This window comes from Odontesthes bonariensis, chromosome 16 (assembly GCF_027942865.1).
Source record: "Odontesthes bonariensis isolate fOdoBon6 chromosome 16, fOdoBon6.hap1, whole genome shotgun sequence".
NCBI lineage: Eukaryota > Metazoa > Chordata > Actinopteri > Atheriniformes > Atherinopsidae > Odontesthes > Odontesthes bonariensis.
In genome coordinates this window covers 27,855,329-27,880,889 of record NC_134521.1, presented here as the reverse complement: position 1 = coordinate 27,880,889, position 25,561 = coordinate 27,855,329, and the positions used below count along the sequence as shown (strand labels likewise).

The window sequence follows — 25,561 nt, the reverse complement described above, 5'->3', positions numbered from 1 at the left end:
GGGATCCACCAAGCAATGCTCAGAGCTCAGCACCATTTGACCTTTTTATTCCATTTTCTTCCAAAAACATCAATCTATGCCTTTTAAATAAAACCCATTAATTTGATAACAATCCAAACCTGATGATAATTCAGTCGCTGTAAGATACAAAAAATAAATAAATTGAACGTGCGGGACTCGACTCCCCTGCTGAGTCATGGACACTGCTGAGTTTCATGCCCTCAACAACAGTAAATGGTTCACGAACAGACACCAGAGTACTGAGCAGGTGTAGCGAATGCAGCGGACACAAATGTTCTGGTGGAATGCTGAGGTAACGAGATGATGGGCCCATGTGTGTGAATGGACAAAGCATAAAACTGCGACATCATGCGCCATTCACTGGCTTAATAACATGGAAATGCAGCAGTCTGCTCCGGCAACGCAAGTCTGGTTTCCAGCAGCCAGAGTAGTCTCTAAAGTATCTTCAGCTGTTGGTGCAAACAAAACAACGGTTTCCTTCCTTAGAGTGTGAAAGTGTTGAGAATCTGAAGTGGTGTTTCCTCCAGTGTTCTCTGAAATATTACAAACAGTCCACTGTCACACTTTACTGCCTTTTCAAAGCTTCCTCTAAACAGCTTTGCCTTTCAAAGCATTCTCTTAAAGCAGTGAGTGTTTGGGGAAAATACTACAACTTACTAATATTATATATTATTATATTATATTCCTCCTAAACTTTTGCTACATCTCAAGTGAAAGTGCTATGAAGAGAGACCGGGGGCTGAAACCTGTGGAATCTTTACCCATCTGCCCGTGTCCAGTGGGGTTTAAAAACAACATGATTGACACTTGTCAAAGTTTATCTGATTTGCTTTAATTTAAGAAAAAAAATAGTTAAAACTTCCAGTGAATCAAAGCCTGGTTTCAGGAAACCAGTCTGCGCTTCGGAGGATGAAAACTGGAACCTGATAAGTAGTCGATGGCAAGAGACAAGACTGGGCAAATACATTAAAACATCACACAGTGTGGACCAGACCAAACACATATTACAGTACTTTGAATCACAACCTCCCATGATGCTGCTGGCTTGTTATGAAAAAGGAGCGAGCATTCAAACACACGTATTGAAAATAGCAACGCTTTAATTAATAAAGAGCGATTTTTACAAGACTGCAATGTCTAGCTAGCTAGGTGATAACCGGCATTGACATCCATGGTGTTTTATAGAGATGCGGTTATGGTAACTGGGTTTGAAGTTCGATGGGTTACTTGCACGTTGCACTTCTCCATGCGAGGCAGCCTTCAAACAGTTACAGATCCTACATTGTAAAACAGTTGATTATGAATGTCAATGAACGTTGGTGTCGAGAGGTAAGTAAAAAATCTCATGGAGAAATTTCCTTGACATTTTTCCAAACACGCCGGTAAGAGAGAGTTCACACAATGGTCATGCTTTTACCGGGCACACGAGCCAATAAAAAGACGACACTTAATCATGCAAAAGAGACAGTTTCTTTGTTTTTAAAAAAAAAAGGGAAAGAAAAAAACAAACCAACCAAAATCCTTGGAGTTCAGATATCATCCATCCTTAGTGACCTTGAATAAGAAGAAGCTGCGCTTTGATGATGACTTTGGTGCAAAAAAATGTTCCTGTTTTGAAGAGGACAGACCCTGTCCTGTCCACTTCCTTGATGAAGACACTCTTGGTATAGACCAGTTGTGATAGTTTTACCCCTGACCCACCCTCACAAGCCCACCCACTTCCTCCTTGTGTTGGACACAAACATCACGAACATCGACCCTGCCCACCCACCAACCCGCCCGTCCCTGGATGATGACACCTTCAAATCACAACCATTCAAACACAGATACAGCAATAAATTGTCCCACGTACAGTTAAGTCATCCAATGGGGCTTTGATCACTTTACAGAGAGAGCACGTCTAAAAACACATGAACAGCATTACCTATATACAGAAGGGACACGGTAACAGTCAGAGGTTGGCCCAGGATGGATGGATTTCTGCGGTGGGACCGAAGTGCTCGGTGAAGAAAGCATTCAGCTGACAGAGAGAGAGACAAACCACTGGAACGAGGAATGATGGAGGAGAGTGACTACAGCTGACCTCTTGTTCAGATGTTCACTGAAAGATGACACTTCAGAGAAGATCTGACAGCTCGGTGATCATTTCCTACACAAGCTTCTCCTTTGAAAGCAGAACTGTAGCTGCAGGGAGACTGGTATTTGCGTACCAGCAGTTATCAGCTCAACTACAGAGGATTCTGTTGGACATCACCAGCTTGTGCACCCTCAGGGGTCTGCAGAAGCACGACTTTTTGATTTTCAGAAGACGAGTGATCCTTAAGCCACCTTAAATGGATGTGTTGTACAGACTCAGACACGGTCACAGAAACACTATGCTAAGTTAGTACACGCTACCGACTCACTTAGAGAACCTCCATCTCTAACCGAGGAACAGGACCCTGTTTATCTCTATGCGAAGGCATGTGCACACAAACACACATACAGTACATGTACATAGAACAGACACAATCAATAGAAAACGACTTCATCCCCAATCGATTATTGCCCCTTTCCACTGTACATCCCAGCAATGATTTTAGGTTTTTGTGCAGCAGAGCATTGTCCCCTCTTTGAAGGTTTGTGCTATATATATGTCTATCTATATATTTATATATAATCATCCGACTGTGGGTCTGACTTGACCTTGGATCTGCTAGAAAATTCACATTAACATTTAATACCTCATTAAAGCCACCCAATCTCTGCTTGTCGGAATGAATCTGCACGCTGTCACTGCAGGCGTTACTTGGGTCGTGACCGAAAGAAATGACCATCGACTGCTTTCCGATGGTCTGACGTTTACTGGACTCCTCTCGGTGACCTTTAGTTTTCACCTCCATATATGCTAAGACGGGTCGTACATATCGAAGTGTTTTAAAGTCCTCCAGTTTTAGGTTGGACATGTGCTGTTGTGATCACGCTAATCCTGCTTTTCTGTGTTGACACTAACTAATTTTGGACAGGACAAATGCTCAGGACAGGAAGGAGAGCACACCATTTCTGATTGGTTAGACTGAGAATCACCTTCCATACATCTGCCCATCTGTCTGTCTGGCTCTCAGTGCATTTTTTTCTCTACTTTTAGAGCAGTACGGATAGAACAGAGAAGGTTATGAAACAACCGAAAACGTGAAAAGAGCCTACTGTACAGAAACCTTATGTGGACATCCAGAATGTACAACAAGACAGCAGAAAACGCCTCTGAACGGGCTACCGATGTGTGAAAGAGACAGTAATGAGATTGCACAATATTGCACGGCTGCAGATGAGGAGAGGGAAAAGAAAAACACAGTGTGTACAGCACGTGCCCAAGTAGCAAAGCTGGTGTGAGAGCTTTGTTTACATCCAAATGCTATAACCGGGTCTGGCTCAGTGCTTTCATCAGTTAGTACCAGCGCAGTAACACAGTGGCGCCTGGCAACACAGTAATGATGTCAGGTACCAAAAGAGACACACAGTTCACAGCCTCGACGGCCACGTCCATCTACAATCACACCAAGCATGCCCACACATCGTTTTACACCGTAAAGAGAAACAGAAACTGTGTTGATGCAGCACACTGAAATGTAGAAAAAAGGGGCACGCACACATTCAAATCATAACTCGTGAAAAAAGGTGATGGATGACACACTACTAGGAACCAATCTGAACAAGTGCTAAAGTCACCTACACAAAAACACACCCTTGGCAAAGTTCACATTGAGTAAAGTGCCAGCAAACGATCCAATCAGAGAGAGAGATGTGTGTCCTCTCAGGTCGGATTCCGTTGTGGGATGGAGAGAGACATGGGAAAGCCTGGGTTTATACAAGAATTTATCAGGATGACGGGGTCGGGGAATGTTAAAATTGCTTCAGAACTTCCACGTAGCTGTCAGTCTCCGTAGCGTCAGCAACAGGTCGTAAGTGCCATTGAAGGTGGCAAATCAAAGATGGGATGAGTGGGGCTGGTGCGGAGCCTCTGGTGCCTCAGCACTGTACTCGTAGGTTCAAACGCAGAGAGATCAGTAGCCACGCCAAGAGAGGAGAGGAGATTAGAGGGTTAGGTGACATTAAAGTGACATCAGCATTTCAACTTGTATCCATCCTCTGGTCCTCTCCTCCCTTTCCCTCTCTGCCCTCTTCTTTCTTCCTCCTGCTCTGGATTTGGTTCTGGATTTGTGTTTGCCATCGACTGTTTCTCTCCATCTCTTTCTCTTGCCTCTTTCCTCTTAGCTTTGCTGCTATGGTAACATCATCCCTACATGAAGTGCATCTGCAGAAGATTGAGGGAGAATCGAGAGTGATTTAGTACAACCAAACAGCTCGTCATGTTTCCCAGGCATCTGATGACAAGCATATAACCTGCGGCGGTGCCAGGAAAACAGGCTCTAAGGTGCTGGACTGTTCAGGGAGCAATTATGTCACTCATATTCTGAAGGATCTGCCAAAATATATTTGTTTGTTCTTTAGAAACTGATAATTACTTGCTTTGAAGTACTTTTTACACACTTTGAAGCCAGTTTTGAAAATATCTTGCACAAATCTGCCCGGCCCCTTCACAGTTGCTTTGAATGAGGGCTTCAGTTCTCTTCTGCCCCTCCAGTGTTTGTGCCTGAAGGAACTGAAATATTCTGTTCCATGCTGTTACACCTCCCACAGTTTAGTATGTGCAGTGCGTCTGATTTATTTTGTGATCAATTAAGAAGGAAAAAAACCTACTCTTTAATCATGTAATCATCTTTTATCAGAATTGTGTTCAATAATCCCCAAACGGCTGTCACCATAGCAACAACTACAGACATCCCCCCCCCCAGGGGGGGATGGATTTCTACTTTTGACGGGTCACTTTTAAATGTGAACATTTCTCCCATCAGCTCGGCTCACAAGTCTTCCCTGATTCTCCAAACTGTGAGCGCGCCAACTACTGTCGACTGCAAGTAAGACACTGACTAATCAAGCATTTCACACAATCCCACTTAAAAGAAAAGACAAACCGCCCATTTAAATCCAAAAACTTTACAAAATTACCACATTAAATACAAAAGCTAAACAATTCTAGTTATTTATTCGAACGTCTGATGCCAGCAACATCTTTGAAGAATAGATGATCTTAGACCACGGATGTGGAAATTCCCACATTCTTGGTCATTTGTAAGGACACTGTTGAACATATGTGCAGTATATACAGTCTGTCCCAGAGTGGTGCACCCATCCCATCTTTACTTCTTAAAAACGGAGCCTCTGGGATGTTTTAGAACCAATCACAGCACAGACTTACCAACCTGCTGACAATGAACTGAATTAGTTGGAAAATGTTTGTCTTTCTTTTCTACATCAAACACAATTTAAAGTATCCCTTTTTTTTTTTTTTTTTAGAAATGTTGTTCGCACCAACATTCACTATAAGCTTATGTAAAAAGACAAAACAAATGTTGGATTTGTACTATTTCCAATTGCATGAAGAGATTAAATGATTAGCAAAATATGTGGTTAGAGACGGTAGCTTTAGATGTCATATTTTTTAAAAAGTCGCTGTTTTAACATTGTTCAACAGTTATTCTACACTATTCACTGCAATTTAAACTATCTCTTAAACATGCGAGTTGTTGACGGCATAGTTATGAGGAAATGTGATGACTGGCTTTATTGCTTAGACTTAGAGAACACTCATTTAACTTCCATGTCTGTAGAATGTCTACATAGAGTGTCCTATACAGCCAGGCCTACTCTTTCCCCCGGTTTTTAGTCTGCATGCCGAGTTAAACGTAACAGCCTCTGGGGATACAGTGGGCTACATCACAGTTAGTGTGTATGTGTTACCTGTGTTCCTGGGATGGGTCCAAAAGGATTGGTAGGTCTCAGGACAGGCTGGTTGTACATGACAGGCTGCGGGGGCATCATGGGAACGCCTCCCATCTGATGACTCATCTGAGGAGGGAGCTGATTACAGCCGAGGTGAGCACAGTCGGAGAAGGTGGAGGGTGTAAAGGGCAGAAAGAGGAGGGCATCGGGGAATTTTAGTATCGATAAAAGAATTCTGTATGAGTGACTCAGACTAAGATGGAAGTTGTTCTTTACCATTCCATACACAGGCACTTGGGGTGTCGTCATAGGAAAAGCCACTGGTGCTGGAGCCTGGAGGGTAAAATATGTAGGAGCACAATATATAATCTTGTCCTGAAAGTCAGTTAAAAACAAAGCTAATGCTGACAGCCGTATGTCTAACCTATCAAATATGTACCCCAGAAGGGTTTTGACTTTCTTAAACATGTGCAGTTGTTTGTCTCTGGCACGATATCCAATGTTGAGCAACAGAAAGAGGTCTGACATTTAATGTAGCTGACTTTGGCAGCTGGTGGTATCCACAAAGGTAGAAAGTAGAAGTGTACGACAGAAATAATTCCATTGTCTATTGAAAATGTATGTAGCACCAACAGTACACACTGCCTGATAAGGAAGTATAGATGTAAACAGCAAAGATGTTGATGAAACTTACATATCCAGTATAGATCATCCCATTCTGCAGTGAGTCAGGGGGGAGAAGAAGAAAAATGTTCAGTTAATCATAGAAAAATGAAAGCTAAGCTCATTCCTTGGCTCAGAATGGTCAGAGAGGATACAGCCATGACCGAATGACTCGTATTTTCTATTCATGTCGTGCCTTTTGTTTTTTTTTTTCGAACCATTTGCGGACAAAATGACCAGCTTGAGCTGAGCGGCTGTGCAGTCCAAAATGAAGATGGAATCAGATTGAATGGAAGAGACGTGCAGATAATCAGAGTGGAGCGAAAGGGCACCGAATGAGATACAGAAATGATGGTGTCCATAATGGTTTTCAAACTGTGGCAAAGGTTGTAAAGATGTACTCATGTTTATGGACTGATAGGACTGTTCACCGTGCGCCATTAATTACACTTTTAGCACTTGGCTACTGGACCTGCTTATGCAGCAAAATGAAAAATGTGTTTTCCAAGTGCAACCTGGGTCCCTGGGATATTTATGTTGCCTCTCAAGACATTTGATTCTGATTCCTCTCCTCCAGTACAACATATTTTGGTGTGCATGACTCATCCTGCATCCTGGGAAAGTTACATCTAAAAGCAAACATAATTACAGTGACAGGCCAACAGGACTGTTATATAAAAGTTGACTTTTAACGATAGAGTATTTATTAGTGTGCGCTTGGTTTTAAACGGCACAGGAGCAGTGCGAGGCGGCTTGTCCTCTGCCAGACTGCAGTATTATCTTTTTCTTCTCACTTAGGTCTTGTTATTGGCACGAAATTCCACGTTTTTGTGATTCCGTCACAGCTGAAGGGTTTTACTCTTAAACCTTTAGTAACTTTCCCGATCAATGCATTTGTTTCACTCCGAAACACATTATATTATTCTAATTATTTTATACTGTCTATGGGCTCAGTAGCAACCTTTGATGATATATTAGACTCACTATAGTTTTAAAGAACAAAAACTCCACGACTGTATAAACTAAACTTCTTCTTTTTTTTAATGAGACCTCTACAATGACCCCTGACTTGGAAAAATCTTATATCCAGCATTAATAAATGGGCAAATCAAAAGGTTGATAAGAAATAGATGTAGCCATAACGATAAAGTAAACCAATGTGCAAAAACACTGATTGTTGGTAGGTCCTGGATCCAAAATATTTCCTGGTCTAACAGACCACCATCTCACTGAATGAAATGAGAAAACTTTTCTTGATGCATGCACTACATGAACTTGGTACTTCTAGGCCTTCCAACATGGAAACGCCCTGAGATGTCCCACCAACTCGCAGTTAGTTTAATTCTGACATGATATCACCAAACTAACCAACCAAAGTGACAGAAGAGCATGAGAGGTGCCAGTGGGGAACAGTTGTTCACATCCATATTGTCTTTAGTATCAGCTGACTCATGCAGCTTAGTGAAAGCACACATGTGGAGTTAACTGAAGCACATCACAGAGTCTCATTGACTCAAGGACACAAGCTTTAAATTTTACTGGCACATAACAGTGAATGAAGCTTTTATTTTACCATCTGAGGGACGGGCATGGGTGCAGGTGCCATGGGATGGGTGGTGTGAGTCCAGTTGGTGCTGGCGCACATGGTCTTTGACTGCCAGCCACCTCCGCCTGTGGGTTTCTTCTCTACCAGCTGGCTCCACTGAAGCTCTGGCCTGATGGACACAGACACACGTGGTGTGCACATAATGTAAAATCATGCATCTTTACGGAGATCAGACAGCAGCAGACTGACAGCAGGATCATTGGACTCTTGTCTCAGTTTTTGATGACATGCAAGCCCACTCACTTTTTAGCTGGCATCCCCCCAAACTGCAGGTCTGAGAGAAGAGATAAGAACAAAAAAGAAGTGTGAAAGAGAAGCAACATGCCTGGGAAGAAAAACAAGAAAAGCTGAGAAACGGTGTGGAGAGAAACACTGTATACTCACTGCCAACCAGGTTTGCTAATGAAGAGTCCAAATCACTGGGCAGCATTTTCCCAGAATGCAGTGGGGCTCCTGGGCTGTGAATCTGAGTAGGTGGGGATGGCTTTAGGAGGTCACCTTACGTGCAACGGTAACCATGGTAACGTGAAAGGAGAGAAGAGTGAAATAAGTCAACAGCATGAGGCAAATGTTTCATTTCATGGACAGTTTCAGCTGGTCCGGTTCTTAGTGTGTGCTTGTTTGTGAGTAAGTGGGAATTTATTTGCATGCTAACATCGTATGTTAGATTGCGTGTGTTTGGTTCTGTATGCAGTCCTACCTCCCCAGGCATTGTTATTGTTGGGCACAGTGTGTGTGGTCTGGATGGGGGTGAAGTTGGGCTGCAGGGTGAACAGCTCACTGGTCAGGTTTGGCACACTGCGGGACAGAAAAGGAAGATTTATTTCTCATCTTATGCTTAAAAATAGAATTTGTCTTGGCAGACAGGTGAAAGGGATCCTTTTAAAGAACTGATGGAGGAAGATAAAACTGAATTACTGAAAGGCTTTGCTCAGTGTTTACATTAATGATGATGGACTCACTGGCTGTTGATGGGTACTATGGGGGAGTTGGAGAAGAGATCTGTGGCCCCTCCACTGCTGTTGGCACTGCCCACTGACTGGATGCTGGGTGAAACATTGGGCGTCTGAATGTCGATCACCTTATGACCATCCTCCTGCATGGAAAAACAACATTTTCTTTCTTTACACCGTATATTTCCAGTGTTAACCGCCTTGTAAAAATGAAAAATTTTTAAAAATTAAAATGTTCTTTTAAAAACAGGACAGTCATGGATCTTTTATCTGAAAAAAGGCTCAGTGCTAAGACTTTTAGTTCATTTCTATTCTCCGTGCAGCTCTTTATGCTACGGGCCAGCTGCCAGCGGCAGACAGCACATTTCCCTGTGCTGCAGAGTTAATGCATTAGCCTATTCACTTTTAACAACAGTGTGGAGCACAAAGAGACTTGACATATGGACTTCAGCCTATTTCCTCATTAAAAAAACAACAAAAAAAGCAAATCAGCAATGAAAACCTCGAGGGAACAAATCATATTGTAGTTTAATCATGCAGCATTGATTGTATACAATATTTAGCTGCCTAAACCCATCAACAGTATGCGCATGTATAGTCCAGGATGCGCTGCAAATGTCCTGCCTTGTGTTGCTGCAGTCTGTTTTCCTCTGTCTTGTCGTCCATCCGGCTGAGAGAGATCCCCGTGCTGGAGAGAGAGGACACCGCACTTGATAAGGTGCTGGATCTGAGTGAGACACTCACATACATTTCTGCAGAAAGTTGAGAATTTAGATCTGTTGTTTTACGTCTTTGAATTGTTTCTAAGTTGTGTGAATGTGCTTTGTAACCCTGAACTTAATTTCATCAGGATCTCCATCATCATGCAGACAGACTATCGGCTGTCAGGCTCGTCATTAAGAGAACCGAGCTGAGAACAAGTTCAGGTACTGACCCCAAGATGCACGGGTAAAAAGGTTTGAGAGTTCATCAGGATTGATACACTGAAGATTACAACTGTCTTTGTACACTTTGGAAATAGAAAAATAAATAAAAGGTTCAAGACCAATTTGTAAGTATGCATTTGCCTTTCAATGCCAGGTTGGCGTTGCTCTTGGGATGGTTTTTCTTTCGTTTCAACTATAGGAACAGGGGCTACACTGAGTTCCAGGGGGGCATTTCACCCTCAGAACAGCCCTGGTTATTATCCTGAACCTTCAGAGTGGGACTTGTAGCGATGAATTTTTTGGACTGTTCAAGTATTCACAGCTTTTTATTTCCTCCTTTCTTTCTCAGTCATTTCAGGCTTAATTTCTCCAATAGATTGTAAAATCCACTCGTTTTAAGTTGCTCTTCAGTTGTTACTGTTTGTGAACAACATATAAGCAGCCTGCTGCAGCCTTAATCACCTGTGACGCTGCAGTGGTCCAACAAGCTCCAAAATGAATGAGGACAGATAGCTCCAGTTGTGACTCTGTGAAAGTGTGTAACAGATTTTAAAGGAGTACTGCTGCAGCAAACCTCCTGCTTTAACTTTCTGTGCAGGCAGCTGATCAGCACAGCAGTGCCGACAGTCTGTTGAGGGGAAGCAACAAACTTCAGAGGACTTCATTTCCCTTCTCTACCTGATGCTTAGACCTTTATGGAAATGCAGAAGACTCAGGGCAGAGATGTTCTTTGGGCAGCTTTGGGCAGCTCTGGGTGCAGTTGCTTGAATGAATCCGTTTGGTCAAAACTCAAAAGCTGTTGAATGGATATGTTGGAATTTGGTACAAACATCTGCGGTTCCAAGCACTGGTTAAAGGGATAGTTCGCCTCTTTTGACATGAAGCTGTATGACATCCTATATTAGCAATATCACTTATGAACATAGCACTTATTCACTTATGAAGCAAGACGGTTTATTTTCGGGACCCTAGCAAACTAGCCGGACTACCTTCGTCAACGCCAAAACTCGGCTGGAACTCGGCTCACAGGACACAGCGGGGGGTAAGTCAATGTTCATAAATGATATTGCTAATATGGGATGTCATACAGCTTCATGTCAAAAGAGGCGAACTATCCCTTTAAGCTCCGGATTATAATGACTAAAAGGGTGTTTATAAATCATGATTAAAGAACTTGGGTTTGAAAAGTGCTTGGAAGTGCCTTTCAATGAAATATGACTCAGAGCCCCTAAAGACTGGTTCCCAAACATCTCTGGTTCCAAGAGATTCCTTTTCCAAAGGGCAAACTTCTCGAATTCAATACTTAATCAATAAATATTTCCCTTTCAAAAACTAAATTTGCTCCCTATGTGCCAAAAGTCTATTATCCCAATATTACCTGTACATTAGGAGGGAATACTCGAGACTTTAAAACAGCAGCTCATGACCAATAGGTGACATCAGTGTGGCTGTACTACAGTGCTGACTGAGTTTATAATAGCATCACTGCTAGTTGCAGACCATCAGTGCATTAAGGAAGTCTTATTGCTTTAGTAATAGTAGCATTTATAGCAGAAGCAAGAACAACAGTAGAAGTAATATTTTAGATGCAACATAAAGCGGCCGGTACAACAGGTCTGAGTTGCTTCGTCACCCTTTGATCCTACCTGCTGGCGGTGGACAGGTCCTTGAGTTTCCTGCCCTCCAGAGAAGCTAAATGCTGCTCCAGAGCCTCCAAGAGAGAGCTGGGAGCCTGAGTGGGGTGAGGGGGGTACATGGAGTTGAAGAGATAATATTAGCTGTACAGCCAAGTAGACAAAGTGGGACACATAGCTCTCTTTTACCCCAACTCTCCTCACTTCTCAGTTCACATACACACAAAAAGCAGGTGCAAAATTAAGACATCACCCTTGGATTCACTATCTACTCTACGGCAGCTCTTTTGTTCTGATTTTGCATTTGATTTCATCAGGTTTGGTTGACCAACATGCACACATTAGCCTTGGGTCATGCAAGCGAGTCCGCAGCAGGACTGACAGATCAGGATGGAGCAGAGCATTGTTGCTGAGGAGCTCCAGAGTAGAAACACAACAAACACGTCTCTGAACCACCTAATGAGCCCATGCAGAGGCCAGCAGTCCACAGACGCTCTCAGAAGCACACGCACACTAACACACGCCTACACAAATAAAATCACCATCCAAAGAGTTAACTCATGGATTCCACTTTAGATCTAAAGCCAGACTGTGTTATTGATTAGATTTGGTTTGCAGATTTATCAGCAGTCAGTTAAAGGATCTCAGCAAGGTTTCCTACTGGAAGCCAAGTAAGTTAACTCGGTCAAATGTAAACTTCTGGTGAAAAACCAGGTATACACATTGAGAAGCTGGCCATTTTTGGAAAACGAAAAAGGATGGATGGTTCATCTGGACCACATGTGATACCTTGGTCTTCACCCAGAGCTTTACATTTCAGTGTCAGAAAGGACAATGCAAACACAACAGGCAAAGAAAAGATTTCTCATATACTTATTTTAAGGGGGAAAGAGAGTAAAATGCGAATTCTGGATATCCATCCTCAGAGAAATCTAGAATATGCTAAAGGTTTAAAAGTAAAACAGACACAAATCTAGAGCTGAGTAAAGGCATGGGTCACTGTGTTGTTGAATAAGGGCATATAAGGTCTTCATAAGCACTACAAACAGAGGTCAGTTTTTAAAAGTCTCCCTTTTCAGTCTGTTACATGATTTTGTCACAATGTAAACATCCAATTATGCATCCACTGAAAAAGATAAGCTGCATTAAACGCTTTAGGATGATATGCAGTACTAATGATGGCATTATATGCACCTATCCAAGGCAAATCTGCAGAGACCTATTTAATAAAAACCATTCGCTGCTCTCCCCACAGCTAATGCAAAGGGACGTAAACTTTAAAAAAATATATATCTGAACACTGCTTATATTGGCAAAACCTATTTGATAAAGTTGTGCTGACTTGTCTGTGTGATAAGCCATTGAGTAAACAGACAGGCCTTGGTATTTACGTTGGGAAAATGCCAGAAGGAGGGCTGGAATTATTCAGTCAGATGCTTAGCCCCAGTCCAGGACTCCTAAAATGAATCTGCAAAAAAAGGCTAGGAACTTTTTTTACCCAGATGCTTAATTCTGTTTTAAAAATCTTACCTTTGAGTAAAATTTGTTCTGCAATAAGTCAGATGAGAATAAACATGAAATTCCTCACGTAAAGCCTAATAATTGTGGGTAGTAAAGGCTATTTGCAGGTCTTTATTTATTGTTTCCTCTCTATTCTAGACTCTGTTCCAACAGAAAAGGAGACAAAGGCGAAGGAGTTAAGAAGAGTGAAGAAGAGAGGAGGAAGACGGGGCAGCTGCAGTGTGGGCAGGTCTGTAGGGTGAGTAGGGAACGGAGCGTTTAGAATGAAGCATTATGGGACTGACTTGGCGGTTTTATAAACTGGTTGACTGGTTGATTGACTGATTGAGATGAGATGTAGACTGACCTGTGTGAGATCGGGGCTGTCGCCCTGATCTATCCCAACTCGCTGTGTCACAAAAAAGGAAGGAGGGGTAGGGGAGGGAGGAGGAAGGCAAAATAAAAAATAAACCAAATGTAGTAAAAAAACCAAAAAGGAATAAACCAAAAAACCCAACAGACCACAGAGTTAAAAAAGGGGGAAAGGCACGTGAAGGAGGAAGAGGAGGAGGAGGGAGAAAGAAGAATCAAATCCAAGCATTCATTACTTCATGCAGTGGCTGGAAAGGAAAACAAATAAAAGACAACAGAGGGGGAGGGGAGGAGGGCACATGCACACACATACAAACAGCTATATATACAGAGTATATGCCCACACACTCACACTAATAAATACACACACACACACACACACTGAAATCTGGAGACTGGTTGGAAATGAATGCTGAGCACATCGACTGATTGAACAGGCCGGGCAGAGAGGGCAGACAACAGGTCACGTGACTGCGAGGAAGAAAACATCCAAAAGGAAGACACTCAACTAATGTTGACTTTGAACAGAAGGAGAAGGGAGGGACACAGATGACACACAAAACAGACAAACACATTTTGTTAGACAGGTAAAATGAATGGGTCCTTAAAGTCAACGTTAGTCTGCTCTGTTTTTTTTTTCTTTGGATCAAGCGGCTGCACCCCAAACCTTCTTCCAAATATGAAAGAAACCAAGCAGTGCGAAAAGCCTTTGAAGATGGCGCATGGGAAAGTGCTATGCAGTCTACAGAGGATCAAACTATTTATATTCACTGTGAAGCCTTGTTAGAACTCCAACCGTTCACTGGATAACAGCCATTAGATACATAAGTATATTTTTCTTAAGAAAAGGGAAGAAAATAAACTGGAGGAAAAGGGGGACAGAGATAGTGATAGAAAAAGAGCTTGCTTGGGCATGCAGTGCAGGCATGTAAACAGGCAACGCACGAGGGGTCCCTCGACTGGAAGCTGTACATGAGTGGCTTTCTGATAGGCCAGGACTCAGCCGATAATAATTGTACTGATGTAAACCCCCTTCCCAGGTCAGGGCAAGAGAGGGGCAGAAACACAAGAATATCTAGATGCAGAAAGAGACTTGGAGGATTAAGGAGAAGAAGCCCCTGGACACTGATCCGCGGTCAGTTTGGTTATGGACATATCGACCGTAAATCAGTGGCTCAGGGTGTGGAGCGAATCTCAACAGGTCAAAGTGTGTGTTCTGTTCAGGTTCCATTTTTTTGAGTGACAGGAGAAAATGATAAAAGTATGTTTAACTGATGTGTGAAAGCAGAAGAGAGGGAGCCGATGAGATTCACTCCAGACAGATACTGCCATCCTTTCCACAGGAGTTTAACTCTTTGCTTCCTCTTTGGGAGACAGCAGGACAAACAGACATTACCTCTGCCACTTTGAGAAACTCAGACAATTTGGTCATCCTGTTGAGGAAGGTCTTGTAGATCTCCAACGCTTCTTTGCACTGGTTCTTCTTCATGTCAAAGTATTTCTCTGTGTAGCGGAAAAGAGGAATCAGCAAGAAAAAAGGGCAGTCGCTCCATATTTTTAGGTAAAATATATAAATTTAGAGATCTAGAAAGCCAGACAATTGCCTGGAAATCTACAGAAGTCATTTACATTTTGTCAATTAAGCCTTTGATTTAAAAAGCCTTCTAAGACCAGAAGGATTTCTGTCAAACCTCAAACTGCCCACCTTTCATTTCTCCATCCCTGAAGAAACTTGAAATAAAACCCATTTAAAAGGTATGTGTCAAAGAGAAGAATGTCAAGAAGAATGGAATAACGATCTCTTTTTCTCGCCATGAAACTCGCACAAGTCGTTTGAGTTGAGAAATTAAACACTGAAATGAACCAATTCTTATTGAATCAACAACAAGAGAAAAAATAGACAGATTCATGAACCCTGAATCTGCTTGGTTGTGTTTCTGATTTACCCAACATGTTGATGACGCCTTCATTGTAGGCAGCAAACAACCGTATGGAGTCTTTAAACAGTAACATGAAAGCTGTGTTGATCACCCCGTTGGTCAGCTCGTTGGAGTTGGGCTGCAGGACGGAGGAACAAAGCGATTGTATCAGGACGTCGCCGCCACTGCTTCTGCCTCCAACATGAAGGGTTTCGCCTGTTTACCTGGAAGTCCAGCAGTGCATCCAGCTGGTTCTGAATGATGGGCAAAGTCTTGATCAGCTTCTCCGTGTTCATGGTGCGCATCACACCGTCGGCCCTAAAACACACAAGAACACACGCACACCTACAGCACGCTCATAGAACAGAGGAGCCCACAGCATGTTTGTGGAGAAGGAAGGAGACATTTGGAACATTTCTCTGTTTCGTGCATGTAATATGTATGCAGCAGCGTTACCCTCTTTTCATCTTGGTGAAGTCCACTGCTGCTAGCCTGTAGGACATGGCTTTCTCATTCACGTAGCGGCTGTAGCGTCTGATGAAGGTTGACATGTTATATCCTGCAGGGCAGAGGGTGGCGCTGTGGTTAGAGGCTGATCACCGTGGCTTATTTCCAAACACCATAATCCCTTTCAGTTTTTTTTCTTTGTGAGCATGGGCCTTTCCTGATGTGTAAAACCATCTCTTGTACTTCATTACTTTTGAATTTATGTATTTAGTTTTCCTACTAGAATGCACTGTGCACTGTTTCAATTTCCAGCCTCATTCCCGGCTCCTTGTAGCAAACAAAGAGCACCTACTTCAGTAGCCTTTTCGATCCTGAACCCTTTGAAACAGCCTCTGAACAGTGGCTTATTGATGGTGTTACAGAGCCAGGGAGACTCCGACAGAAAGTCATTTTGTTAGACGTACAGCATTGCTGAGTCTACAAACAGCCAAATGGCATTAAATCACCTTGTAATGCAGCCTTATCTAGAAAGTTGTTGAGGTTGAAGAGCGTGTTTCTGGAGGCAAGATACTGCATCAATCTCTGATGAGAAAAAAACAGAGGACAAAGTTAGTGATTTATCTCCTCCCGACAGGATGGAGTGGTGCCACAGTGACACACGGGCATGCATGATAAAACCATATTTGTCGACAAACGTGGTAACTCTGAGAGGATTTCACAGGGCACGAGTTTTCTCACTTAAAGCAGCTCCATAATGACTCTCCTTCTTCTGCGTGTGTGCGGCCCAGTAGTAGCTCACCAGAGTACAATGTTGCAGCAACTGTTTATGCGTGTAAAGTCGATGCTTCTCAGAGTGAGAATGATTTGCTTTGGCTTACATTCCAACTCATCATTTCTTCTACGTTTTTACAGAAAAGGAGTTAATTGAGGTGCTGTTGTTAGAGTTACCCCTGAAAGCTCCTTTTATACCAGACAAAAACCTACCAACAACCATTAACATCTTCATGGCCAGTCTTTTGTGCCAAATAACTAATGCGCAGCTATCAGAAATCACAGAGGCAGGGGCAGCTTGTTGCATTTGTTGATAACATCTCCAACTCTTTCTTCTCTCAGCCACAAATTCCACCTGTTCCGACAGGGATCGAGCAGCATGCAGTATATACAAAAAAATATACAAAACTGACTCGTTCAAATTGGTTTGACCTCACATAGCATTGAGAGACATTCTGTTGAGTACGTCACACTAAAGAAGCACGGGTGCAAACTCATTTGCCAATAAGCACACTGGCTGCTGGTCAGAAAAAACAATGGAAAAAACAAGGCCAAGCCATCAGCACGTTTAAGCTGCCCTGATAAATGTTCGCAGCGTGTCACAGCATCTAAAAGCTTTGCTGTTTGTGTGCTCTCAGAAGGTCGTCCTCCCCGCAGTAATCCGTGCCACGGCCTTTCTTTACAGTCTGAGCCGCTCATCGTTTAACATGTTTGATGTCTGCCTTGTTGATCTTGTAGGATGAGCAGCCGAGCGAAGTGATTTGTCATGCCAGTCATTGAAATGCCAGCGGGGTACTTCATCAGTCCGTGTTGGACACGTGAAAGACGCGACTTCAGAGAATCTCACTGTGAGAGAGTTGGTGAGAAGTTGCTACAACCTGGTTAGCAGCATGTCAGGTTTTCTTTGGACAGATCAATAACTAGTGTTGGCTGGCTGGCAAACATCCACATCAGTGTCTTTCTTATGCTTTCGTTCAAAGAGCATTTAGTTGTAAGGGAAAAGTATTTGTTTTGTATTCCTTTGACTAATTGATTCTCATGAGAGGGTATTCTACTTACAGTTAAATTAGTTTGTTAAATTCATCGCAGTGCAGTTGCTCTGAGGATTCTTTTAACTTTAATCTCAGAACAGAAGAGAACTTGTTGTGTTTAGGCAAAAGGAATACCTTTTGGATCTCGATCAAACTAAGCACCTCATGCATCGACGTGTTTCGCTCACCTCATTGCCGTACATCATGAGGTGGTGTGTGGTGATGAGCGCTTTGAAAACCACAATCCAGCTGTTGCTGGCCGTGCGCTCCAGCAGTGTGTCTGCCAGGTGGGGGATGCTGACGTTCAGCTCATTGGTGCAGTGGATCAGGTCTGGAGGACGGGGAGAAAACCAGAATGTAACAATGCAGAGAAAGCAGTAAAGGGAAAGGGTAAAACACTAAAGAAACAGGTGTGAGGCAGTTTGGTTAGCTCTCTCCTTTCTCTGTGAGCCCATCTGTACATTTCCTGTAAGGAACTGTGAGAAAAAACAGCAGCCATGTGGCTAAATAGTCATTTATATCCTTAGAGAGCTCTCAAGTTGAGTTGTGAATCTGTTTGAGTGAACAACCTTGATGGCTGAAGTCCCATTAACTGCAGCATTCATTTTAACTGACTCAATAAATGCATATAAATCTATGCACAAATGATCGTCTTAATAATAGACTGTACAGACAGATGAATCAGAACCACACCTACTGCATCACAAGCACATTTTGTGTCTGTAAAGATGGAAATGTAGCTACATGATGAGGTCAATTTTGTTTCAGCACAATCAACAGCCACATATTTAACAAATGATGAATAATGGATCTTTCTTCCTGAGCATCTTTGCCGGTTAACTTAAGACAACCCCAGCGTTTATTCATCTGGAGTATAAATTAGCCGCTCAAAGCAAATGTGGAGCACATTTCAAAGGGAAAGCAGCTCAGTTTGGTGTGAAGCTTCAGATTCAAAGGTCTGACAAACAGCAGGCCGAGTGCATGGAAATGTGTGTCGTGGCAAGTTAACACAGAAACAGCATCTTTTTTAAAATGGCTGTCTTATCTTTACAGCAAAAACTGTGATAGACAGAAAATGAGGTGATTTAGAATTCAGCATTAAACATACAACTGGGGCGGAGGGTAGGAACAGTGCCCCATATTCTTTATGGATTCTGGCTGACGCTCAAAAGGAGAACTATGTAAGGCATCTGTTAAATCTCAAAGATTTACTGAGCCCTTTTAAAATGGCACAAGCGTTCTCCTTCTTATATGCCTTGTTATACTCTATACAGTGCTGTACACTGTGAAATCTGCAAATCACGGCTCCAAAAACAACCTTAGTTTGGATTCCAAAATAAGGTTGTTAAAAGTTTTCCTAACTTGTCTCTTTTCATAACCGTAGGTTTGTGTTCAGTGGCATATATCTGCACGTTTGACATCTTGTCCTGGATAAACTAGTCACATTATGTAGCAGCAGTAGCATAAAGTTCACAAAAAACTGATTCTGGTGAGACTGTCGGTAACTCAGCCAGTGACAGGATCATAGCTGATGTTATGATACACCACAAATCCTCTTCAATGGACGATCACTTGGTTAAAAAAAAGCAAGGCGAGGTTATGAGGACTGAATTTCAAATATATTATGATCAGATGAGATGAGAATAAAGCAGAATCCTACAAAAATCTGTCTGGGGAAAAATTAGAAGTCAAAACTTGACTTTTCGAACGGAATTAAAAAGATGTGGTTTGTGGAAAGCAGCTGGGGAGTGAGCGGAAGCAAACACGTAAACATATACAGACGCCGTGAGAGTGTGTGTGCTGAGTTACTTCACTTTTTTTTCAATCACACACAGTTGTCTGTTCCTTAAAACCCGTGTAGATCAGGGCTTCTCTGAACGACGCACTAATGTCTTGGATAGCAAAAAGTCCCAGTTGGTAAAACAGCTACATGTCTGTTTGAAATCCAAAGCACCATCTTTATTTACCTTCTTCTTGAGTGTAAAAGCCTCAGCAGAAGCAACGCGGTCAATAATAAATATACCAATATTGATCATAGTTTCCAGACACATTCAGCTCTGCCTGCCATGAAAAAACTGTCACACTCTGATAAACTCAGACTGTCATGACATTTGTCCCCTGCTTCAGGGCCAAATATTAGTCCAAGGTCTGGACATGTCTAGTACCTGGGATTGGAGAGTAAAACATAAATGGAAACTATAAACATGCTTTGATTAGATACAAGAAGCCTAACTTTCATTCCAAATCCGTCAGACAAAAAGGATCCAGCTCTGGAAGGTAGACTTTCTCCTCAGAACGATATCTGCCTCGTCAAGTATTAAAAAACAAACTGACGGGGTTGTTTATTTAGTCTTTATGTGCATAGTTTTACGTCTAATAAGCTTTACACATCATTGGCTAAACATCAGACTGAGCACTGTAGAAGATGGAAGTCAGCAGAGATTACAACTTGAACTTCCAGTTGATGAGTTTTATGGGGGTAATAATGGCAACATCTGTATGCACACTGTCGCCCTCCCCCCAGGTGTTGGTGGAGACTGAAATCAGAGCAAGAGAGTCAATCACCAGGCATCCACAAAAAAAACAACTCCAACTGAATCATAATGGCGCATAGTAAAGTCTTATTTACATCAAAGTGTAACTAAGCTACTGCTTGCCAACGAGTTCAGCCATTTTATCATAAAGTTAATGTTCACACTACATGCAAACGGTTGGATATTAACCTTAAAGCACTGCTTGAATATGATTACATATAAATACTAAAACTTTTCCAGTCAGATATGTCCTTACCACATCACCTCTTTGGGTGATAAAACATCACCTAAGATTTAACCATGGAAGTGTGACAGTGTAGATAGCCAGGGGGATGTGATGGAGCATCAATTATATGGTAGCCAACTGGAACTGATGATAACCTGCGCTCCACACTGGAGATAATATAAATCAATAACTTGATTAGAAATTAGATTTATGGCACCAGTGTGAGAGAGTACGGTGTTATCTAGTTAATTTCGAGACATGTTTAATGCTAGTTAGGATGAAATAGAAGACCAGCATCTGAAAGTGTGTGTGACAGAAGGGATTTCTGCTCATAAAGAGACTTAGTGTAAAAAGCAATAAAAACTTTATTCACTCTGTTTTAAGACCTTGGCTTCAGATAAAATGAGAAATATTGAGGGCATGAAATTGTACTGCAAGATAAGGTCATTAAAACGACACATATGTGGGGGTAAGTGATTTCCATTTAGGTTCATTACCGTGCTGTCAGCCTGCCCGTGAGGCAAGGCTTCGTCATCGATTGTATTTTTGCCCGTTTGTCATCACATTTAGTTTTCTCCCTGGTGTCTTTTACTTTGTTTTGGAAGAAAAGGCTAAAAGTATGGCGCAAAAAGCAAATGATGGCTCTCAACTGATTTTGCTGCTTTTGAAAATATTGAGAACATATCAAGGTTACTGCCATGAGACACAGCCAAGGACGTCATACACTGAGTAATGCTTCTGACTGTGCTGTGAAAGCAGAAGGTCATTTCTGACCTGATTATGCTTCTGTTATTTCATTTCTTTGTCTACCGTGTTCGCCACCTGCTATTAGCAGTAAATTATCATCAACATCAGCAAGCAGACTGTTTAAAAGAAAAAAACCTGACCTGGCTTAGCTCCCTCTGAATAGCTTCATTGAGCGGCTTTGCAGTCATTATGAATAGCATATGAAGAAATGACCCAGAAATTAATCTTTACTTTGTGCTGTTCCTGCACATGAATAACTAGCAAACCTGCCAGATTAGGCAAACTGATCCTGAAACTGATCTGTCTTTTCAATCTAAACTAATCAAAGTACACTGGATTTAACTTTAAATCCAAGCAAGGTCAAGACTTCTTGTTCTGTGCATTTATTCAATTAAAATAAACCAAAAGCTGAATTGTTGCAAACAAAAGCCGATGGTTTTGAGTTTGATCAAAAAATGCGGCCCATCTTTTTTGCTCCCCACAAATTGTTAGCCTGCACGTCTGGATCTCGCTCAAATGTGATGGGTAAATACCACCTGGACCAGAACATTCTGCATATCCTCTTAAAGGACAAGATCGTTTTTTTTACATTGGGCCCTTGATTTCACATTATAACATGATGTTCTACTCACCCCTGCTTGTTGTTGGTAATTTGGAGCTGTTCCGAAGATATTCGAGAGGCGTCTGGCTGCTCTCTTGAGATATTCGGCCATGAAACTGATAACGTGGAGGTGCGTCGCTTACATCAAAAAATCCGGGTTACTGTCATTTTGAATTTTTGTAGTAAAGTGGGTGTTACTGACGTCATCATCGTGCTACTACCACAGACAGCCCACAGACCCACTTTACGACAAAAATTCAAAATTACAGTAACCCGGATTTTTTTAAGTAAGCGACGCACCTCCACGTTATCAGTGCTAGTGTAGAGTAATTAATAAATTATAAACAGCATAGTTTGTGCCTGTATAAGCTTGCCCATAGGAAACCGTTTCATGGCCGAATATCTCAAGAGAGCAGCCAGACGCCTCTCGAATATCTTCGGAACAGCTCCAAATGACCAACAACAAGCAGGGGTGAGTAGAACATCATGTTATAATGTGAAATCAAGGGCCCAATGTCAAAGAACCGGTCTTATCCTTTAAAGAGCTGAGCAAATGGATAACATCCATTGCATAAATTAGTATGATATCCAAAATCAGATTCTAATTTTGTTCTATCTGCTGCCATTCCTGCTGACTGCTTTTATAACTGTTCCATTTCCCTGTGTCTGTTGCTTTTCAGGTCTCTGTTTCCCCGTAAGGTTGAACAGGGAGGGACTCAAACGTAGTGACAGTTGCACAAGGGCAACATTCGTCTCACATAAGTGAAATCACAGACCTGAGAGTGCTCATGGCTGACTCATCTGGAGCTGCTTGGCAGCACTTGTTTTCTTTATTCACTTCCCGACCAAGGTCTTCTCCAGTCAGAAGATTAGACCCACTGACCTTCTGATTACAAAAACATTACCTGCTCGCATCCTTGCCTCATCTAAACAGTGCACTTTCCGTGTATTGCATCCAGCCGCAGACAGAGAACAGAGACCCTCTGGCTGAAAATAGAAAGCATTTCATAGTTGCACCTCTTAGAACAGCTGCATCTGCGTGGTCAAGCACAACACACATTTAGCAACAACAACAAAAAAAAGCTAAATGCAACTCGAGCTTCTGGGGTTGAACTAGGCTTGGAGTTCCTTTGCAAAGTAATTAAAAGTAAGAGCCAGTTCAGCAAGAAAAAACCACCTCGGAAGGAAGAAACTGAAAAACTGACCTTTCCTTTGAGAAACTTCTTTGTCTTTGAGAGCGGTTGAATAAAATCCATTAGTTGTATTTTCAGAATTTGAGTTAAGTGGCATTTACTGGTTTGTTAGATAACCTACATCCATGGCTGAAGGTGGGCAGCCTTCTACCATTTAATATCGTCATGACTACACAGTTCAAAATAATTACCCAGTAATGGTGCAAATCACTTAATGCACTTTATCTGATTATTTTTAGCACTTAAAGCAATACTTCATTTGAAGTCAACCAATAGCTTTAATTTCTTTAATGAAAGAAGTGTGTACCACAGAAATCTCCCAACTTCCATCTCTGACACCGGAATTGTAAAACATTAACCTGGAAAAGGTGCACAGCAGTAACACCACTCAGAGTCTAAGAGATGAACTTTTAGTGGCCCTCACCATCAGACAAGTTTGGTTTAAAGTCAAAGCAGCAGTTAAGCACTTAACGTTCCATAAATGCAATAAAACCTTTGATTCTGGTGCTTTTCACAGACGGCACTGCATTACTGACTTTCTGAGAAGGGCAAAGTAGTGCAGCCCTGTTCAGATGTCTTCTGTTGGTGGCACATCTCCTGGAGGAGCTCACCATTCCCACTGCCCCCTCTGCTGTGGACATATACTGCCAAACTTGCCGGCTGAAATGCAGCTGGGTGACTGACTCTCGGGCTGTTGGCTACCTGTCTTGTGGTGATTTATCCACATTTCCTTCGGATTAGTCCGGTCTTTTGTCTGTCTGTCTGTCTGGACCTGCTGCCCGTGCGTCTGACTGGCAGCACCACTGATTAGCCGTGCTCTCCATCGATCATGCCAAGTGCTTATGGAGCAGCAGAGACGCACTGCCCAACCAAACAACAACCTAATAATCACCAGGTGAAATCTACACGCGAGGCAGCCGCATGCAGGTACACACTGTACACTCGGGTCATTATCAGAATGTGGAGATAAAGAAAGCGGCATCGCTGCGCTTTGGCGCCTCAGTGTAACGCCCACCGGCAGAGGTACAGTGCGCGCACGGTCTAACAGTATTCCCCCAGCACCTCCGGACGGACAGCAGGACGTCTGCTAATGATAATGCATCAGAGGACGTGACGGTGAACCTGAACGTCAGGTTGTGGAAACGAGGAAAAAGCTGGTGATGCTGCACAGTAACGCACATTCTGTACTGAGGTGTCTCCAGGGGTTGTAGTGCTGCTGCTGATAGTGGCGTTAATAATGGATAGGCCCGCACTATAAAGCGGCTGGATGCAATATGATTAGCCCGTACCAGAGTGGCCTATTTCCCCTGAATGACATGCCCACATAGTGCTTGCCTGTCGCCCCTTATTAAAATCTACTGAACACACCGATGCTCGCACGCATTGTTGTGTGTTTTACGCTTCGCGGCGTAAATCACATATAAATGTGAGGGAATGTAATGGTGACTAATTTAACAGGCTGGCAAACATAACCGGGCCGGATGAGAGAGGAGGAGGCGTAGCAGATGCTGTTTATACAAGCTGTCCTTTGTGAGGAAAGATGCATGCAGGCTATCTGTTCTGTAAGCAGTGATGGTATGCTTAACCTACAGTCAAGGTGTTTCTTCTTGGGTCCGCTGACTTCATGCGTCGTGGCCTTGCAGACGGCTTTGCTGATGGCAGACCCGGTCATGCTGTGCTGCGCGGCGGCGATCCGGTCCGTCAAAGACTGTCCCGACATGTTACGGTGGAGGTGGAGGAGGAGGAGGAGGAGGAGGAGGAGGAGGAGGAAGAGGAGGAGGAGGAGGAGAAGGTGTTGGTGGTGGTGGTGGTGGTGGACGGGAAGGCAGGCGGAGTGATGTCCGGGTGGGGGGAACCGGGGAGGACGATCAAAATGTCTTTAACGTCAGGGAGGAGGGTAGTGCCCTCTGTGAGAGTCGGCCGGAGGAGAAGGCGGGCAGAAGCAGAGTACACCGACCAGGATCCGGTGGGAGAATTCATGCGGCAGCCAAATAGAATGATAGGAAAAAATACAGAGGAGCGTCACATCCAGAGAAGCGTTTAAAATGCGCTCAAAGACAACAGCTGTAGAAATGATTAAAAACGAGGTGCTTAAAAATGAGTGTATGGCCCAATCAGAGCGCTCTACACCAGAAGCTGGTAACTACATTAATGTAAGACAATGTACAGTGCGCTATGATGTGTATCCCTGAAATAGATGCTGCCGAGGATGAGCTGCCGGCGGCGGAGTGCGTCCGAACGAGGGCTGAATCCCAAATAACGATGTCAATAATCTAAAAGAAATCTGTGCGGGCTCCTCTATAACCGAGGACTCATTTTTCAAAAACGATGTGAAACAGCATTGTCCTTTCCACCTTCTCCTCCTCGTCAGCCGGTTTCTCCTGTGAATGTATGCAGCGATCCGACCGCAAACACCTCAGTGATCCTCACAGCACCCCGCGATGGCAGCATCTACCCCAACCGCTTTGATTTCTATCCCCAGTCGTTTTAATCTTCTCACAAAAGGGAGTATTTCCCTTTTTCAGGTTGCCGATAGGCCAATTCCGATTGCCTTTTTCTTTTTCTTTTTTTATTTTGTCAGTCAAACTTGTGTG

General features: G+C 42.9%; 1 protein-coding gene across 2 annotated transcripts; it reads right to left on the bottom strand.

Moving 5' to 3' along the window:
- Positions 1 to 31: 31 nt before the first annotated feature.
- LOC142401356 (phosphatidylinositol-binding clathrin assembly protein-like) lies at positions 32 to 25,561 on the bottom strand. 2 transcript variants are annotated; one of them, XM_075486757.1, is made up of 19 exons: positions 24,558 to 25,561; positions 17,855 to 17,997; positions 16,371 to 16,446; positions 15,874 to 15,976; positions 15,642 to 15,735; positions 15,445 to 15,556; positions 14,895 to 15,001; positions 13,494 to 13,535; positions 11,639 to 11,724; positions 9,691 to 9,754; positions 9,076 to 9,209; positions 8,814 to 8,911; positions 8,498 to 8,611; positions 8,357 to 8,387; positions 8,081 to 8,222; positions 6,539 to 6,562; positions 6,121 to 6,177; positions 5,863 to 5,982; positions 32 to 4,315 (listed from the first exon to the last, which is right to left on the bottom strand). In XM_075486757.1, the coding sequence occupies exons 1-19, from the start codon at positions 24,685 to 24,687 to the stop codon at positions 4,301 to 4,303; spliced, it is 1,692 nt and encodes a 563-aa protein (XP_075342872.1). In that variant the 5' UTR covers positions 24,688 to 25,561; the 3' UTR covers positions 32 to 4,300. The 2 variants fall into 2 exon arrangements, with proteins under 2 accessions (XP_075342872.1, XP_075342873.1); XM_075486758.1 differs by lacking the exon at positions 13,494 to 13,535.

Excerpts from the sequence above, each read along its gene's own strand:
- LOC142401356 (XM_075486757.1), bottom strand. The coding sequence starts at position 24,687 with ATGTCGGGACAGTCTTTGACGGACCGGATCGCCGCCGCGCAGCACAGC. Across the intron at positions 15,002-15,444 it reads AGGCGTCATCAACATGTTGG|AGAAATACTTTGACATGAAG; the intron begins GTAAATCAGAAA and ends TCCGCTACACAG. Across the intron at positions 9,210-9,690 it reads ACAGACTGCAGCAACACAAG|GAGGATGGTCATAAGGTGAT; the intron begins GCAGGACATTTG and ends TTTTCCATGCAG.